The following is a 19351-nucleotide window of genomic DNA, read 5'->3' as shown; positions in this document are numbered from 1 at the left end:
TCATAGCAAAAACATCTTGTTTCAAAATCATCATGGTTGACATCCCAACTGTTATACCTATTTGCATATTAAATGAGAGTTCAAATATAAAAATTCTATTAAATGATCTTTTATGATATTTATTTGTAAATAAACTGAGTAAAATTAATATACATTTAGAAAAGATAAAGTGATATTGCACTCGCTCTCAACACTATGTATGCATCATAGAAAGGGTAGGTTATGACTGTTTTTGCTGCAAGAGACCTTGACTAACATTATAAGTGGCCAAAAAATTAAATTATAATTTTTTTTTTATATGGCCTCTTTAAAAGTGACAAGGAGAAATAGAAAAAGAGGCTCATTTCCGATGTTATTTAGTTAGATTCCATGCATACCACTACTCAGGAAATGTTGGGCCATGAAAATACCACAGGTTTGTGAAAGGAAATGCATAGGCATATTCACAGTAAAAACAGATTCTTGCAGGTCTTTGTTGATGCGTGATTAGCAGCCAAACACAGCTGTGCTTCCTCTCTTCAGCAAAGATTCGACAGAGAAATGCACAGAGGATTGTGCTGAGTTTGGCTCAAAGTCCCTATGAAATATCACTGGAAATATGAAATATGCAGAAATATGACAGGTCTGGGGGTGATAGTGAAGGCTGTTGCATGCATGCTGTGTTTTCATGTGGCTCACTGCCAACCAAAACCCCCTACTGTGCCTAAACATTAACTTTACACATGTTTATGTATAAATCAGCCTGGAACCAGATTATTTAGCTATATATTTTTATTAACTGTTACTGTTCTTCCAAAGCACTATTTTAGAAATATTTAGATTTTTTTTAAAGTCTCTGATGGGATAGGGTAGGCAGTTCTTTTGTGCATGGTTCAATCAGAAACACATTTCAAAATAAAGTGATTACTTCAAAAGCTTGAATTTACTTGAATAATACTTGAATTTGCAGGCCAGAGGGCTAGTGAGGAGTCATCAAGGAAGCAGAGTTAGTGGGATCTCCTGGGAAAAGAATGCACATGTTCGCCTCAGTAGAGTGGAAAGGCCCTGAGTGCAAGCGGTACACCCGGTCAGTTGTTCCATGTTACCGAGTTCTACAGGCTGAGACCTGATAAAACACGGGATGAGAACGACTCAACCCTGAGATTATACAATCTTGCAAAGGTATTGGGTGTTGCCCATCCCGCTGCTCTGCAGATGTCTGCTAGGGAGATGCCGTTGGCCAGTGCCCACGAAGATGCCACACTTCTCGTCGAGTGTGCTCAAACCCACAAGGGGGTGACCCAGTGGGCCAAAGCAGACAAAGAGCTGCTCAGAACATCTAAAGCACTGCGTGCGGTCCAAATAGATACGCAAAGCATGTACCGGACACAGCAACAAAAAGCTGGGTCTGCCTCCTCCCGGGGCAGCGCTTGCAGGTTCCTGGTCCCTGAAGGGGGTCATAGGAACCTTAGGCACATAGCCTGGTCGTGGTCTTAGGATGACATGAGTACATGCCGGACCGAACTCCAGGCAAGTTTCGCTGACAGAGAACGCTTGCAGGTCCCCAACCCTCTCGATGGAAGCTAGCGCTATCAGGAGGGCCGTCTTCAAGGAGAGGGCCTTCAGCTCTACTGAGTCAAGCGGCTCGAAAGGGGTTCTCTGAAGGCCAGAGAAGACCACTGAGAGATCACAGGAGGGGAACAGGCTTGACCAGGGAGGATTCAGCCTCCAAGCGCCTCTAAGGAACCTGATAATCAGGTCGTGCTTACCCAAGGACTTACCGTCCACTGTGTCGTAGTGGGCTGAAATAGCGGTTACATACACCTTCAAGGTGGAGGGGGACAGCCTCCCCTCCAACCTCTCTTGCAGGAATGAAAGCACTGACCGAACTGCGCATCTTTGCGGGTCTTCAGACTGGGAAGAACACCAATTTGCGAACAAGCGCACGCAAGCGATCGGTCACTCAGATCTTTCACATCCTGTCTGCCGTGTTGAGGTTGCCTGGGATATGGGTGTACAGCGTGCAGCGACCTGATTCACTGCTGACTCCAAAGAAGATGGCGGGTGATTTATGTACTCTGCCGTCGCGGTGCTGTCTGAACGGATCAAGATTTGATTGCCCTGAATCAGTGGGAGAATCCTCCACAGGACAAGGACTGCAGCCAGTAACTCTAGGCAGTTGATGTGCCAACGTAGAGTGGGCCCTCACCAGGAGCTAGCAGCTGTGTGCCCGTTGCACACGGCACCCCAACCCAGTTGAGAGGCGTCTGTGGTGACCACAATACATCTGGACACCTACTGTAGGGGGAATCCTGTCCGCAGAAAACAGAGGACTGTCCAAGGGTTGAAAATCTGATGGCAGGAAGCTGTGATTAACACACAGTACGTGCCGTTGCACCATGCCCATCTTGGGACTCGAGTCTGAAGCCAGTGCTGAAGTGGTCTCATATGCATCAACTCGAAGAGAGCGAGGCACATTAGCACCGACTGCGCATGCTCGTTCGTGAGGCACGCTGTCATTGAGACTAAGTCTAACTCCATGCCGAGAAAAGAGATGCTCTGAACCGGGGCGAGCTTGCTCTTTTCCCAGTTGACCTGAAGCCCTAGACAACTGAGGTGCCTATGCACCTGGTCCCTGTGAGTGCATAGTAACTCACGAGAATGAGCTAGAATGAGCCAGTCGTTGAGGTAATTGAGTATGCGGATGCCCACTTCCCATAGCAGGGCAAGGGCTGCCTCTGCGACCTTGGTGAAGACGCGAGGGGACAGGCCGAAGGGGATCGTAAGGGGGTTATAATCTCTGCATGTAGGGTGCTGGCATTTTCGCCATGCATCGAATTAGAGCGAATACCGCTGAAACTTGGCGGGATCCTGGCGAATTGAATCACGTAGCCGAGTCAGATGGTCCTGGCCAACCAGTGCGAAGGGTTGGGCAGCGAAAGCCATGCTTCCAAGCTTCGTGCGAGGGCCACTAGGGGGACGATCGTTTTTTGACATACCGGGTAAGGCTTCGCAGCGGGGGGGCAGGTAATAATGTGTTAGGAGGCAAAAGCATGTCCTGATGCTGGGGTGCTGAGAAAAGACCTTGCTCCACGCACCCAGCAGGGGGCGGGTTAGAGACTGAGGAGGAGGTTCTGTAAGGACGCCTTTGGAACTTGTCAACGCTGGCCCGCCAGGATGGAGATGAGGTAACTGCGTCTGGAATACCAGGATTGTAGGATTTTGATGACCCAGGAAGTGAGGAAATCACTCTTTTATTGACAATGTGGGTACCGCTGCCCGAAGGGGGTGTGGCAAATAAGCTGCAGGGAGATGCCCACAGTGGGTAGATGGGGCACGGGCTACACTGGGGTGGCACCGTGGCATGATGTGAGAGATCGCTTCAATCTGCCTCTTTACCGGCAAAAACTGCTGGTGAAGTTGTCGTCAGTGTTGCCAAAGAGACCAAGCTGGGAGATGGGGGCGTTGAGAAAGCGGGCTTTGTCAACGTCATGCATCTCAACCAGGTTTAGCCACAGGTGACGTTCCTGGACCACAAGGGTGGCCATCGCCTGCCCGAGTGCCCACGCTGTGACCTTCGTGGCTCTGAGAGCAAGGTCGGTGGCAGAGCGCCATTCCTGTAGTACGTCGGGTTCAGGACTACCCAAGTGCATATCTTTAAGTGCCTTGGCTTGGTGAACTTGCAGGAGCACCATTGCATGCAGGGCAAAGGCGGCCTGACCAGTGGCGCTGTAGGCTTTCAAGATCAACGACAACATCATCCTACAGGCCTTGAAGGGGACGATCGCACCAGGTGGCAGAGTTCTCGGGGCACAGATGGATCGCAACCGCTCTATCCACCTGGGGGACCTCTGTGTACCCGTAGACCACCCCACTGTCAAGGGTAGTGAGAGCGGATGAGTGAGGAGGTCATTCCGGGTAGTAAAAGTTACCCTCCTCGACCTTGTCAGCTCGTCATGCACCTCTGTGACAGAATGGGGAATGCATGAGGGTGATTAAATGATGGGAGAATTTTTGGGTGAACTAACCCTTTAACTTCAGTGAGTAACTCATCCCAAATCTTTGTGCTACAGACATGAATGATATTTCAAATCGTCTGGCTTGTTGAGGAGAGGTGTGTTAGTATTTTTCTAAGTGATCAGACTTATGATTTTCACCTGGCAGATGATAACACTGCAAGAAAATCCCTTAGATTTACATTGAAGGAGGAATTCGAGACATAATGGCTGCATCCAAAACCAAAGGTTTTACCAAATAATTACTGCCTTATCAGTCAATGGCTCAATGGTCTAAAAATCTAGAATAAAATCAAGAGAGTTTTGTCGATAACCAAGTGTATATTTCATTAATGCAATACTAATTTCTCACTTGAAATGTAAACAAAATTTGGAAAAAGTGGAGAAAAAAAATATACATTTGTAAACAAATTGTCTCTCAACTGCCTCTTCAGCAGGGCATTTTTCCCCCTTCAACTATTGTGGAACCACGCACACAAGATTGTGAGATTTCATAGGCAGCAAAGGATACATCTATGTTTCAAAAATTGATCAGATTAATGTATCACAGTATACAGAATGTGACATGAACATTTGATTCGGACATGCCTTGATCCCTTTCTACCTCCATACACAGCCTCTGAAGGCAGAAAGCATATTTCTGGTTTCATACACAGCCATTTTAGGGACTTGGGGTGGGCTCTTTTGACTTGTACCAGTAAGCAACCACCTAGCAACCACCCCGAATGTCCTAGAAACCGTTTGGTTACGTATGTAACCTCCGTTCCCCAAGGGAGGGATCGACACGTTGTGTCGGAGAAGCGACACTAGGGGTCTCTCTTGAGCGCCGATATCCACCTCTGATCTATGAAAAAAGGCCAATGAGAGTTGGCAGCCAGTATTTGCATGTCCCGCCCCCGGACATACGGGTATTTAAGCGGCGCAAATACGGGAGTTCATTCAGGATTTTTCTTTGGAGCCGGAAAAGGTCCGGCCACAACAGTGGCTCGGTTCAGCGACATGGCGGAGGAAAGACACAACGTGTCGTTCCCTCCCTCGGGGAACGGAGGTTACATACGTAACCAAACGTTCCCCTTCTGTTGCTCTCTCCATGTTGTGTCGGAGAAGCAACACTAGGGGACCCAATCCAATCTTGCCACGTGCTGAACCGTGTACGTGAACTGCCGATACAGAGGCGGGCAGGGATTCATCCAGTGCCACGCATCGTCTGTACCCGGCTGCACGTACCCTTCCCCAATGCCCCATACGAACATCGGGATCCTTCTAGTTACCCTGAGAGGGGAACAAGGCGATGTTTGCCAACATGGGAACGGGCCAGCCTGGCTGCGCCTCTTTTCTCTCTATGTTTCTCGCATAGAGCAATCACGGCCGGGGCCCTTACACGCATATAGGGAAGGGGGTCTTACCCAGACCCTGCGGAGACCACACCTGCCCTTTTTCTTGGGGAGGAAAAGAGGTAGACACGTCACACAGCTGTCTTAGGGCTCCTGTGGAAAGTATGGTGTGGTGGTAGATCCAGCCTCGAAAGGGGGGAGTTGCTACAGTACGGCGACCGGGGCAGCTGTAACTGCCTAAGGGAGACACGGGAGTCCGCTCGTAAGGGGACAGAACCGTGGAAATACACACAGGGGGAGTCCGAGCAGGAGGCCTTACCTGTGGAGCACCTATACCAGTACAGGGTAGCCATCAGGGTACCCGCAGTGGCTTGGGTCGGCGAGTTCCTCCACTGAACCGCGGACCCGGAGGGCTGGGGAGGAATCGACCAGGGTCCCGACTCGGAGTGGGGCGCCCTGGGAAAAAAGGCGCACTACTTAATCTTGACGTCAGGAAAAGGGCGCTGGGCGCAAACGATCCACCCGGCCGGTCGGTCTACGTGTTACCGAGTTCTATGGGCTCAGATCTGACAAAACACGAGACGCAACCGACTCAACGCGGAGTCGGGTCTCCGCAGGGTCTGGGTAAAACCTCGCGAAGGTGTTGGGTGTTGCCCAACCCGCGGCTCTACAGATGTCTGCTAGGGAGGTGCCCTTGGCCAGTGCCCACGAGGACGCAACACCCCTTGTTGATTGAGCTCGGACCCGCAAGGGTAGGCACTGCCTGGGTGTGATAAGCCAGTGTGATGGCGTCGACAACCCAGTGGGCGAGCCTCTGTTTGGAGACGGCATTCCCTTTCTGCCATCCCACAAAGCAGACAAAGAGCTGCTCAGAGCGTCTGGTGCTCTGTGTGCGGTCCAGGTAAATGCGCAGGGCACGCACTGGACATAGCAACGAAAGGGCTGGGTCTGCCTCCTCCCGGGGCAGCACTTGCAGGTTCACTACCTGATCTCGGAATGGTGTGGTAGGAACCTTGGGCACATAGCCCGGTCGCGGTCTTAGGATCACAGACGTATCTGCCGGACCAAACTCCAGGCAAGTGTCGCTGACAGAGAACGCTTGCAGGTCCCGACCCTCTTGATAGAGGCGAGCGTGATCAGCAGGGCCATCTTAAGAGAGAGGGCCCTGAGTCCAATTGATTCAAGCGGCTCGAAAGGGGGTCTCTGGAGTCCTGCCAAGACTACCGAGAGATCCCAGGAGGGAACTAGGCCTGGCCGGGAGGGATTCAACCTCTGGGCGCCTCTCAGGAACCTGAGGATCAGGTCGTGCTTACCCAAAGACTTGCCGTCTACAGGATCGTGGTGGGTGGCAGTGGCGGCAACATACACCTTGAGGGTGGACGGGGTGGAGGGGCTCTGGCTTGGTTAATTGTATTCACAACGGTCGCCGGTAAGCCGGCTAGCTCTTCTGCATCCCGTCCAGGGACCAGACTTGGAGGTTCCAGAGGTCTGGGCGCGGGTGCCAGAGCATGCCCCGTCCCTGAGAGAGGAGGTCCTTTCTCAGGGGAATTCGCCAGGGAGGAGCTGTCGCGAGAAGTCTGAGTTCCGAGAACCAAGTCCGAGTGGGCCAGAAGGGGGCCACTAACGTGACTCGCTGACCTTGACCTTGCACAGCACCGGTGTAAGAAGGCTCACTGGGGGAAATGCGTACTTGCGCAGCCCCGAGGGCCAGCTGTGTGCCAGCGTGTCTGTCCCAAGGGGAGCCTCTGTTAGGGCGTACCAGAGCGGGCAGTGGGAGGTTTCCTGGGAGGCAAACAGGTCTACCTGGGCCTTGCCAAACCGTTCCCAAATCAGCTGGACTGACTGGGAGTGAAGCCTCCACTCCCCGCCGGGCAGGCGTTGTCGTGATAGTGCGTCCGCTACGACGTTGAGCTTGCCAGGGATGTGAGTGGCACGCAGCGACCTGAGTCGCTGCTGGCTCCATAGGAGGAGACGGCGGGCGAGTTGTGACATGTGGCGGGAGCGTACGCCGCCTTGGCGATTTATGTACGCCACCACCGTGGTGCTGTCCAATCTCACGAGGACGTGTTTGTCCCGAACTGTCGAGGAACTTCCTGAGGGCGAGAAGGACGGTCAGCAACTCCAGGCAGTTGATGTGCCAATGCAGCGGGGCCCCTTTTCAACGGCCCGCTGCTGCCACCCGGACCGGGAGGCGTCGGTTGTGACCAGAACGCGTCGGGACACCTGCTGCAGGGGCACTCCTGCCCGTAAAAAGCAGAGGTCTGTCCAGGGTCGGAGTGTTTTGAGGCAGGCGGGGGTGATCCTTACCCGATGCGTGCCGTGGTGCCATGCTTGTCTCGGGACTCGAGTCTGGAGCCAGTGCTGGAGTGGTCTCATATGCATCAACCCCAGCGCGCGACCGCCGAGGAGGACGCCATATGCCCCAGGAGCCTCTGGAAAAGTTTTAGAGGGACCACTGTGCCTGGCTTGAAGGAAGCGAGGCAATCCAGCACCGACTGAGCACGCTCGCTTGTGAGACGTGCTGTCATTGAGACTGAGTCTAACTCCAACCCGAGAAAAGAGATGCTCTGAACCGGAGTGAGCTTGCTCTTTTCCCAGTTGACCTGAAGCCCCAAGCGGCTGAGGTGCCGGAGCACCTGGTCTCTGTGTGTGCATAGTAACTCTCGAGAGTGTGCTAGGATAAGCCAGTCATCGAGGTAGTTGAGAATGCGGATGCCGGCTACTCGTGAGCGGGGCAAGAGCCGCCTCTGCGACCTTCGTGAAGACGCGAGGGACAGAGACAGGCCGAAGGGGAGGACTTTGTACTGAAACGCCTGGCCGTCGAACGCGAACCCTAAGAAGGGTCGGTGTCGTGGCAGAATTGAGACATGGAAGTACGCGTCCTTCAGGTCTACCGCTGCGAACCAATCTAGATGCTGAACGCCAGCCAGAATATTTCTCTGCGTGAGCATTTTGAACGGGAGTTTTAACAAGGCCCGATTGAAAACTCGCGAGGTCCAGGATTGGTCGTAAGCCACCGCCTTTCTTGGGTACAATGAAGTAAGGGCTGTAGAAACCCTTCCTCATTTCGGTTGGAGGGACGGGCTCTACCGCGCCCTTGGCTAAGAGGGTCGCGATTTCCGTGCGCAGGGAACTGGCATGCTCGCCGTGTACTGCGGAAAAGCGGACGCCCCTGAAGGGGGGTGGGAGCCGGGCAAACTGAATTGCGTAACCTAGTCGAATGGTCCGGTGCAGCCAGCGTGATGTGTTGGGAAGCGAAAACCACACTTCCCAGCTCTGCGCTAGGGGCACCAAAGGGACGAGTATTTTGGACGTACCCGGCGGGGCCTCGCAGCGGGGCGGAACAGGTAATGCAGCGTCGGGCGGCTTCGTTGCGGCCTGAGGCTGGGGTGGTGAGAATAGACTCAAAGCACTTACCTTGCTCCGCTTACCCGGAAGGTGGCGGGTTCGTGACTGTGGAGGAGGTCTGCTGGCGTCCTCTGGACTCGTCTGAACCGGCCGGCCGGGGGGAAGTCGTAGGCAGGCGGAAGGCGGGATCGCCGCGTCCGGTGTACCGGGACTGTCGTAATCTGAAAGCAGATTGCCTTGAGAACGGCATTTGCGGGCCAGGTGACCCAGAGGCAAAGGAAATAGCTCTTTTATTGAGAATGTGGGTACCACAGCCCCCGTCAGGGGGTGTGGCAAATGAAAAAACAAAGGATTCTCCTCCCGGCCCTCCACCGGGGGATGGAGCGGTCTTACCACCTCCGGAGCTAACGTCTTGGGCTCTGGGTCAGCTGTCTCAGGAACGCTTCGGAGCCTTCCGGGTCCTAGAGGGGGTTCATTAGACAGGGGGTGTGCGCCGCCTGCGGGGTGCTTGACGCTGGGGCTGAGAGCTGGGCCCGGGTTGAGGCGGAGCAGGAGCTGGTTTCTTCGCAGGGGGACGCCCTCGACGGGCAGACGGGGCAGGGCCCATAGCGGCAGGTGTGCGGCGGGGCATGATGTGAGAGATGGCCTCCGTCTGCTTCTTCACCGCGGAGAACTGTTGGGTGAAGTCCTCGACGGTGTCGCCGAAAAAGGCCAATCTGGGAGACAGGTGCGTCTAGGAAGCGGTTCTTGTCGGCCTCACGCATCTCGACCAGATTGAGCCAGAGATGGCGTTCCTGGAACACTAGGGTGGCCATTGCCTGTCTGAGTGCCTGCGCTGTGGCCTTCCTCGCTCTCAGGGCGAGGTCGGTCGCTGAGCACAGTTCCTGCAGCACATCAGGATCAGGTCCACCCCCGTGCATGTTTCTGAGTGCTTTGGCCTGGTGGACTTGCAGGAGGGCCATCGCATGCAGGGCGGAGGCAGCGCATCCAGCCGCACTGTAGGCCTTCGCGTTGAGCGAGGATGTTGTCCTACAGGGCTTGGATGGGAGTACGGGGCGGCCACGCCAGGAGGTAGGGCTACCGGGGCATAGATGGTACACAACTGCCCTATCGGCCTGGGGAATCGCCCCGTATCCGTGGCGCTTTCCGCCGTCGAGGGTGGTGAGAGTGGAGCGGGTGGCACCTAGACGAGCGGAGAGCGGGGCTCTCCACGTAGACATCAGCTCGTCATGCACCTCCGGGAAAAACGGGACCGGGGGGATGCGTGGCCGCGAACGGCGCGCTGCCCCCAGGAACCAGTCATCCAACCGTGAAGGCTGTGGGGAGGATGGAGGGTTCCAATCCAACCCCACGCCACGGGCGCCCGAAAGCATGTCAGACATCTGAGCGTCGGCCTCAGCCTGGGCCTGCTGGCCCGAAGGCGGCAGTCCAGGTGAGTCCTCGGCATCAGACATCACACTCTCCGCTGCAGCGGCGAGCTCATCTGCTTCGAGCTCGGGAGGATAGACAGCCGTGTGGCGAGCCGCTATCGCCGCGAGCGTAGACGGGGACCAGCGAGCATGTCGGGGAACGGGAGGTTCGCGGGGGGCTACCCAGTGAAACTGCACCCGCTGCCGCCCCCAAATCGCCCCCAGCACCAACCGCATCATCCTCAATCCCGTGGGAAGAAGGAGCAATGCGGGGTGCAGCTGGGGTGGCTTGCTGTCTGTTGAAAGCAAGCCGCGACCGCAACGTGGTCATGGTCATGTTCTCGCAGTGAGAACATGAGCCATCCACAAACGCCACCTCGGTGTGATCGCGGCCCAAACACACGAGACAGCGCCTGTGGCCGTCTGAAGCGGAGAGCACTCTACCGCATCCAGGAACAACACAGGGGCGGAAGGGCATCTTGAAAAGACGCTGCCCTGAAAAGGACGCTCAACGCCGCTGTGTTTTGCTCTTTTAGAGAAGTTCACTCTTTTAAGGGAAATAACTCTTTTGATACACAGTATGTGTGTGTCTGCGCTGTCGAGCGCTCAGGGGCAACAATGCACGCCGTGCAATCGCGAAGGAGAAAGCCGCTGTTGTGCGCCGTCAAGATCCAACAGCATGCAGATCGTCAGAGGAAACAGGAACGTTAGTGGTGTGTAACTCGCAGCAAACTGCAGACAGACCATCGGCTCCGAAGAAATTTTCTGAATGAACTCCCGTATTTGCGCCGCTTAAATACCCGTATGTCTGGGGGCGGGACATGCAAATACTGGCTGCCAACTCTCATTGGCCTTTTTTCATAGATCAGAGGTGGATATCGGCGCTCAAGAGAGACCCCTAGTGTCGCTTCTCCGAAACAACGTGGAGAGAGCGACAGAAGGGGAACCTCTAGTAACCACTCAGCACACCCTAACAACCGCTTAGCAACATCCAAGCATTGTGGTGGCAAGTTTTGCAAGAGCAAGTTTCATTCAAATTTTCTATCAAAACTGTAAGTGTCGCTTCTGAAAAATAAATTATTCTACAAATTGATTCTTCTAAATACATAATTGAACTGATTGACATCCATGAACTACATCTGGCTGTGTACTGAAGTGGGATGTGTTGTTTGACAGAACTAAATGTCGTTTCATCCCAAGGAGCGGCATTATAATGAGTTCTAACTCAGATTATTTACATTCGGTGGCATTAACGAACAGCTGTGGTGAGCTGACATTTACATACCAACAGACAGCAGTCATTCAATTTGGCCTATAATACAGCTGGTACGGAAAATGATTTAATTAACTGTTTACATCAGAGATGACTATTCTGTTTGGACATTTACAGTATGTGATAACATTTGAAGACTGTAGTACAACACATAGCATGCTCATCAAACAGTTGGTCAGGGCAATGACAAATAATTTAGGCTTAATTTTTTCCTGTTATTGCAAACTCTGTCTCTGTAAAGTGCATTGGCATGTTCATGTGATAAATGACATGATACAACTAGAAGTGCAGCTTGATTTGTTTACCAGAGAACACTGTTCACAAGCTTCATTGGTTTTGCTTTCAGTTGAAAATTGATATTTATTTAGTGAGAATTATTTAAATTAATGCATTAAAAAATTAACACAATTAATTATACCCCCTGCACCATATATAAATTCTGTAATAAAGGTGTCTATGTTCCTTGATGAACTTAATTGCAAAATGGAACACTGTCGACTGTAGGAATAAAACAAATATTTATAATGTATACTGTGTATTGTCTTCTAAAGCCACCTTTTCTATTGTCTAATCAATGCTTTACTCGTCTGCCAGAGTATTGCAATATATTTTAGTCTGAATATTTGAATTAGCCTATTATATTTTTTATAGGCCCTACATAGTATATTTATAATTATTTGAAATATGCAACCCTCTATGGTCATGTTGGAGAAAGAATCGCCATTTGCTAGTAAATTTTAGTTTTTACTTGCCTGACTTTTGATGATATGTAAGCATAATTCAACTGAAAAAGATATTAAGTAAACTGAGAAAGGTGGCCTCTTCATATATATGTCAAAAAATTCACAAGTTTGGAATCGAATAATTAAAATTAGGGCTGCCATGATTATGAAATTTGGCTGACTATTAATTGACAAATAATTGCATTTATGACCATTAATGACCAAGTCATTTATACAAATTTAGCTTGGGTTATATAATAAAATAAGGGTATATGATTTCCTTTTCAGGCTTCAAAAACATATGAATGACAATAAAATATAAAGAATACATTTTAAAATAAAGTAATATTTTAAGGATCAAAATATGTAGAAATATATCTCTCTTTTTTGTCAGATTTAGTGTTGGTCCATTTGACATTTTCACACAGTTTATTATTATTATTATTATTATTATTATTATTTAAACCCAGCCATCTTCTCTAGCTATCATATAATATTACATTACATTATATTATATTATGCAGTAGTAAAATATTTCTTTCTTATATTCTTCAAATTCACACATTATTTTAAGTCTCTCCTATTAACTCACAAGCCCTACTGTCTCATGAAAAAAGACTTTGAGCTTCTATTTCTTGCCATTTATCATCTTAGAAATAGAGTAGTGTGACATCCAGGTTCAAAAATGTCATCAAAATGTTGGGGGGGACAATAAACATAACAATTCTCAAGAGCAATTTTTTAAGGGGACACCAAGGGGTTTTTTGTTGTTGCCCCGTTTGCATTTGTATTATTTTATTTCTTAAACAATTATTTTAAGAATATATCATTATTTTATTTACAATACACATATTTTAATGATATTTTAGGGGGGGACAACCCTCAGATAGGTTAATCATATAGCCCCATTTTATTATATGATTTCAAGTTAAATATCAATAAATTACTACTTAAGGTGTAGACCTATCTGCCATAAGCATACCTATAGCTTAAGAAGTATGACAGTTTGTACAGTTTGACAGTTGCTTATCATAATAATCAAAATGATTTATGAAAAATTATTATCAGCCAAATTTCATAATTGTGACTACAATGGAGTTTTTAAGGAGCTGTGGTGTGAACAACGAGGGGTCTTAGACCACATTAATGTGAAGAGGACCAAAAAAGAAACTGGGTCCTCTTTTAAGTCCACTTACATTGTGAACATTAAAAGCACTGAGGTCATTTGGGGCTGGTTCCCTTTCTGGTTTACTTTAACCAAACTGGGTTTGGTTCACTTAAAACGTACAATATGTAAAGCCACTGCGTTTCAAACACAGCTACCTTGATTCACAATGAGAGGCTGAGACACTCAAATGACATACTACTACAAAAAAGTAATTAAGGTTTGAAAAGGTGAATTAAGAGATACTCTCAACTGTTAAAGGTTAGTGTGCTGACACAGTTTCTTCTGAATTGTATGTTCTCATGTGGCTGTCTTGAGCTCATTTGTAGATTTTTGTTTAGTTAAAAAAAGATTCAGATGTTCTGCTTGACTGTGACTCACACATGTGTAAAATTTTAATCCTCACAGAGCGTGAAGATCTTGACATACAGAGAGCCTCAGAACCCTGAGTACAAGGTCTTTGTGTCCAGACTGAAGACAGATGCTATGGACATGTTCAACTTCAGCGTGGAAGATTCTCTGGTAAGAAACACCAGCAGATTTAAAGAGACAGATGTGGAAAAGGCTGTTAGGAGTGGGTGATATTAGCAAAAATGTATATCACAATCCATCCATCCATCCATCCATCGTCAACCGCTTATCCTGTGTACAGGGTCGCGGGGTATATCACAATATTTAAAAAAAATAATTTTGATAATGATAGTCAGTATGGGTGTTTATTCACCAATGGGTTTGTTTGTCCCTGTGGAATATATAAACTTCATCAAACACACTTCATGTTTATTTCATTTGCAGAACATAGATATACAGTAGGCTACACGCATCACTGGAGAATTCTGTAATTTCTTCTGAACCACATATATACATTTTAAATCAATAAACCTAATTTTCACCACATCTTAAACTATATATGTTACTTGATAATATGTTTGATGTGAAATGATGATAGTGGGAATGACATTTTAAGCATTCTTTTATTCTAAAGATATTTGAAGAATTTAGAAATTATAATTTAGATGTCAAACAAAATTATAATAATTAAATGAGTAATATGTAAAAAATATAAATTAATCTGCTTAGTATAATACATTTAATAAAATCCCTAAAACATTATGTGTCTTCTCCCTTCCCCCAATTTCACTGCAAAAATAAAAACTTTTTGCAATTAAATACATTGTTAATTCAGCTATAACATAATTCCTGATCAATTTCCTAGTACCATGTAGCTGTGTTTTGCACCGCCACAATATAAACAGTACTTAAAAATGTCTACTGGTTGACAAATTTCTCATTTGTCTTGAGATAGTTATTTATATCTTCAGCTTTAGTGTGTCAATAGGAAATATAAATGTTAGACGCACAAACTTACTTTTACAAATATAAATTATTAGAACAGAAGAACAGGGAGCCCTGCAACAGATGTCATGGCCCCACAGATCCCACTGAACATCAAGTCAATCTGGGATTACATATAGAGACAGAAGCAATTGAGACTGAAGAACTGTGGAGAATTCTCCAAGAAGCTTGTTACATCTTATCTGCCAACAACAAAGAAAAACTGTGTCCAGATAAACCTAGGAGAATTAGTGCTGTTGTAAAGGCAAAGGTGGTCACACCGAATATTGATTTAGCTTTCTTTATGTTTACTGGACTTTGTATGACATTAAGTGATAAATGAAAACTATTTATGTCATTATTTTTTGAAGACATCCTCACAATGCAAACTTTTTGCACAGTACTGTATATTGCCCACCCCTATTAGTTGTAAGCAAAATTACTTTATTTAAGAATAAAGGTTACATAAAGGTAAGTCTTTCATTGATTGTTAACAGATTGTTGTCTCCAAAACATCAGGAATTATCTCTTGAGTTCAGTACAAGCCACAGGAATGTGATCTTTGTTCCGAAATTCACTCCTGATGAGGTTGTGAAACCACATGGTTCCTATGTCCTAGGAATGTCAATCACATAAGACCCCTGTGACCTTGAAGCTATAAAAGTATGAGAACGGTTTCTCTTTCTCCTCCAAGATGCAGTATATACCACCTTGTCTTAACTGATTACAGCTGAATTTCACTCTTCTTTCAGTTCCCCTTTGAAATGATTCTCATAAGGAATGACCCAACAATCAGAGACTAATAATGAACTGAACAGTTGCAGTACTTTATTGTTCAGTATTTCAATGCAAGGTCTGATTCATAAACCACCCACAGTTTAACTTAACCAAGTGTTATATACACTTGGTTAGCTTTACACCATTGATCTTTAAATTAAATAATTTAATTTAAGAATAAACAATGCACTGGATTCACAAACGTCAGCGCTATTCACGATCATAGTTGCACCATTATCTCCCAGTGAAAGCAAGTGGTGAAAAAAGTTGAATGTAATCACTATGTGTACATTTGTGGACATTTTCTAGTGCTCATAACAGCATTAATTCATCAAACGATGATCAAATAATGGAGAAGACCATTATAACCATTCATATATCCAGATGTATGATGTAGTTGAGCATATTTTCTGCATTTCAAAGAGCCGATTGTGGTGCCTGGATTGCACTCTTGGAGCGATGTTGTACAGTTTCAGCAAAGCAGGCAAGATCGTGGAAGTCTTCTGCATCTGCAGTAACCTAGTGCAAGCTGGGGAATTTATCTGATTTGCATAATGTTTTGGGAAACCTGTGCCAAACCAATGCTAGAATGCGTGCAAAGAAACAACACTATTAGCGGGGAGAAATTAATTCTCAGTGCATTCCATATTTTGTGTTTTATTTGTGGGAGAATATTCCCCTACAGAGGGATATATACGTACATCCAGCCACAATACACAAGCCTCATGGGAAAGAAGATTTTATTTAAAAAAAATTTTGTGGCAGAAAGGGAAATTGATCGCAGAGCAACTGAGATGTCTCTTCTTATTCAGTGAGACGATTGAAGTTGCCGGATCTGCTTGTTTGTGCTCTGACAGTAAATGTCAACCACACTCACCCTCCAGATGAGTGTATGTGTGTGCGGGATGTGTAACCTTTCACTGACAGTGGGGAAGAGTGATAATTAGCCTTTGCGGCAGGTCTCCTTGTGCGAATCTGTCACCACAGCGCAGTCTGTTAGCTCGATATCTGCATAGTGATGTGCCCAAAGATGTGCCCTGACTGAGCCCTCTGTCCACCCATCCATGCAAGCTGTACTACATCAAAACACGCCCACCAATGATCTTCTAAGGGAATACATCTTGGTTTTGATCTTCTTCAGCTTGAGTTCTGATTGTGATGGTTGTTCTTGCTGGATCGATTTCTTTTCTATCAGTTTTGAGACTTTCTGGTGCAGATCCTCCCACACTTAAAAATCTACTTCAGTGGTTCTTTAGTTTAGCTTCAACTTAAGTTCAGAAAAATATTATCTTCTTATCAAGAATAATTTTTTGCCATATGGGATTGTTGATCTGGCTTAATGGTTATTTGGAGATTTTTAATTTAAGTGTCTTGATGTTACATTTATAGGTTCTTTAGCATATAGAAGAATAGAAGCCTTTATTTTGGTCACACATTATACATACATTTTTGCAGATATACAGTGAAATGTATTTGTTTCCACATATCCCAGCTAAGCTGGGGTTAGAGTGCAGGGTCAGCCATGATTCGCCGCACCTGGAGCAGATCTGGTCAAGGGCCTTGCTCAAGGGCCCAACAGTGGGACCTTCTGGTCAGTAATCCAGAGCCTCAACCGCTGAGCCCCCACTGCCCCCACATTGGTCTATTGATTTCCATTAAGAAAATATTGACAATCATTACTTACTCTAATTTTGTTCCAAAAAGTGTTAATTATTTTATATATATCACCCTTTTCTTCTAAATTTGGAATGCCCAATTCCCACTACTTAGTAGGTCCTGTGGTGGCGCGGTTACTCACCTCAATCCGGGTGGCGGAGAACAAGTGTCAGTTGCCTCCGCTTCTGAGACAGTCAATCCACAGATCTTATCACGTGGCTCGCTGTGCATAACACCACTGAGACTCACACCATGTGGAGACTCATGCTACTCTCTGCGATCCACGCACAACTTACCATACGCCCCATTGAGAGCGAGAAAAATTAATCGTGTCCACGAGGTGGTTACCCCATGTGACTCTACCTTAACTAGCACCCGGGCCAATTTGGTTGCTTAGGAGACCTGGCTGGAGTCACTCAGCACACCCTGGATTCAAACTCACGATGGTGGTAGTCAGCATCAATAATCGCTGAGCTACCCAGCCCCCCAAAAGTGTTACATCTAACAGAGTTATATCTAAAAAGTAGCTAATATATTATTATATTCACTATAGGCTATTATTTCAGGAGCTTTCAGGACAGTTTTCTCATGTTGTTTAATCTTACTGATGCCATGGTCTATTCGGATACTTGATTCTGATTGGCTGAAATGCGTGCAATAAAACTCTTTAATGCACAGGTAGTCCCTTTCAGTTTTAATCACTGTCCTATATTAATGCGCCTATTCTACTGTCCTCCGTAATGAGACATTGTGAGAGTTTTATGCCTCTGTTTAGACTATCTCCAGATGCGAGTATTGTTGCAAGTCTGACGAGTCTCAGAGCCGGGATTAAGCATCACATCTTAAAACACAGCATCATCAAATCAAGCAGTGTCATCTTAAAATCAACTGTAATGCATTAAAGGGGAGAAAACAGAAGAGATCATGTAAGTGCTTCTTTTCCATTGGTAACATCAGTAATACCAATTTATCTTCATTAATGTGAAATGACATAGAATAGGAATTAAATGTTCTGAAGAGTGCCAACCATTATACATACTGTAGCAATAATTATTCCTGGACTGTGCATTTAAATTCCCAGCTAAATTCAGTTTTTAGAGTGTTTGGTCTCAACAAACTCATGTCCATTTTTCAAATTATTTGTACAGCTTTTTATTTTATTCATTTAAATAAATGTAATATTATCGCAGTACTTTATCTCTGTATGATTTAGAATGGGCAGAACGACCTGCCTTCCAGTCAAAATCACTGATAGCTTTAACTAATCAATACTGGTAAGTGACCATGGTATGAGCATGAAAATTTACGGTTCTCTTACGAGAGGTTCTCTCGTATTGCGTAAGCTAGCTTACACTACGGGAAAGATTCATCTTTTCTGAGATATTGAAGCCAAAAAATTATCCTTAATTTTTGTATCCATTGTCAACGCAGTGCGGCAGCTGCAGACCTTGAGCGGGCTAGCTAGCGAGCTCATAGGTTGCTCTGTGGCAACTGCTGCAGCCTATAGACGAGCTTGGGCGAACTCAGCATCCAATAAGAGGCGTCCGCGCTCACTGCATCAAAGCCCGCCAAAATGGGCGTGACTAGAGTGCATGTAAGCGTAGTTCGTAGGCTGGAACCCCGATTTTCATCTCTTCAGCTGAAGCTCTCCGCGATCGCTGACCTGGAAGCTGCGTCGCCGCTCGAGGGGCATCTAGCAAGCGTGGACAGCGCTAGAAGAAGCCGGCCGCCTCAGCCACCTTCAGCCATCCTGCGAAGCTACGCCATCCGACGACGTATCCTTTTATTCAGCGAGCTAGTTCTCACGAACTATTCACAAAAGAGTACGAGCGTCTTTTTCAAGATGCCTCGCTCCACTTGCGCCTCATGTCGCCCTTCTCAGCACAGGAGACCGCCACATCATCTGGCGCCTCTGCCTGGGACTGGGGCACGCAGAGCTCGCCTCACTGAGGGCGGATGCGATTTCTGCGAGGAGCTACCGATGTCGACCCTGCGGGCTCGACTCGAAGCGGTCAAAGCAGAAACCGCCGCCGCCTTACCCTCAGTCACAAGCAGGAAGAAGCCGCCACAAAGGCTGCCGGAAACTGTGGTTGAAGCGACTGCCTCGCCGAGCCTCTCCTCGAAAGCATCGCTTTCACCCTCCCCGCCTCGCGACGCTACAGTTGCCGCCGAGCGGCCGCGACTGCTGCCATCTCGGATGACGAGGCGGAGGATAAGGGCCGCTGTTCCATCATGGCTTCGACAGCGAGGAGTGGACAGGCTCCCAAGCCTCCTCCTCGCCCAGGAATCCAGCAGGACCCGCGCCGAGTCGAAGGGGAGTTAACACGCCTCCTCACA

The 19351-nt window shown here is 47.5% G+C and overlaps 1 protein-coding gene across 2 annotated transcripts in view; it reads left to right on the top strand.

The window, feature by feature from the left end:
* Positions 1-19351, top strand: part of npr1a (natriuretic peptide receptor 1a) — a 134149-nt gene that overhangs the window by 41357 nt on the left and 73441 nt on the right. For both annotated transcript variants that reach the window (XM_052135949.1, XM_052135950.1), the window contains exon 4: positions 13655-13768. In XM_052135949.1, the coding sequence (XP_051991909.1) occupies positions 13655-13768 (114 nt within the window). The remainder of the gene's footprint in view (positions 1-13654; positions 13769-19351) is intronic.

This window comes from Xyrauchen texanus, chromosome 10 (assembly GCF_025860055.1).
Source record: "Xyrauchen texanus isolate HMW12.3.18 chromosome 10, RBS_HiC_50CHRs, whole genome shotgun sequence".
Classification (NCBI taxonomy): domain Eukaryota; kingdom Metazoa; phylum Chordata; class Actinopteri; order Cypriniformes; family Catostomidae; genus Xyrauchen; species Xyrauchen texanus.
Note: the sequence above shows the minus strand (reverse complement) of the source record. Positions and strands in the feature narration are given on the sequence as shown.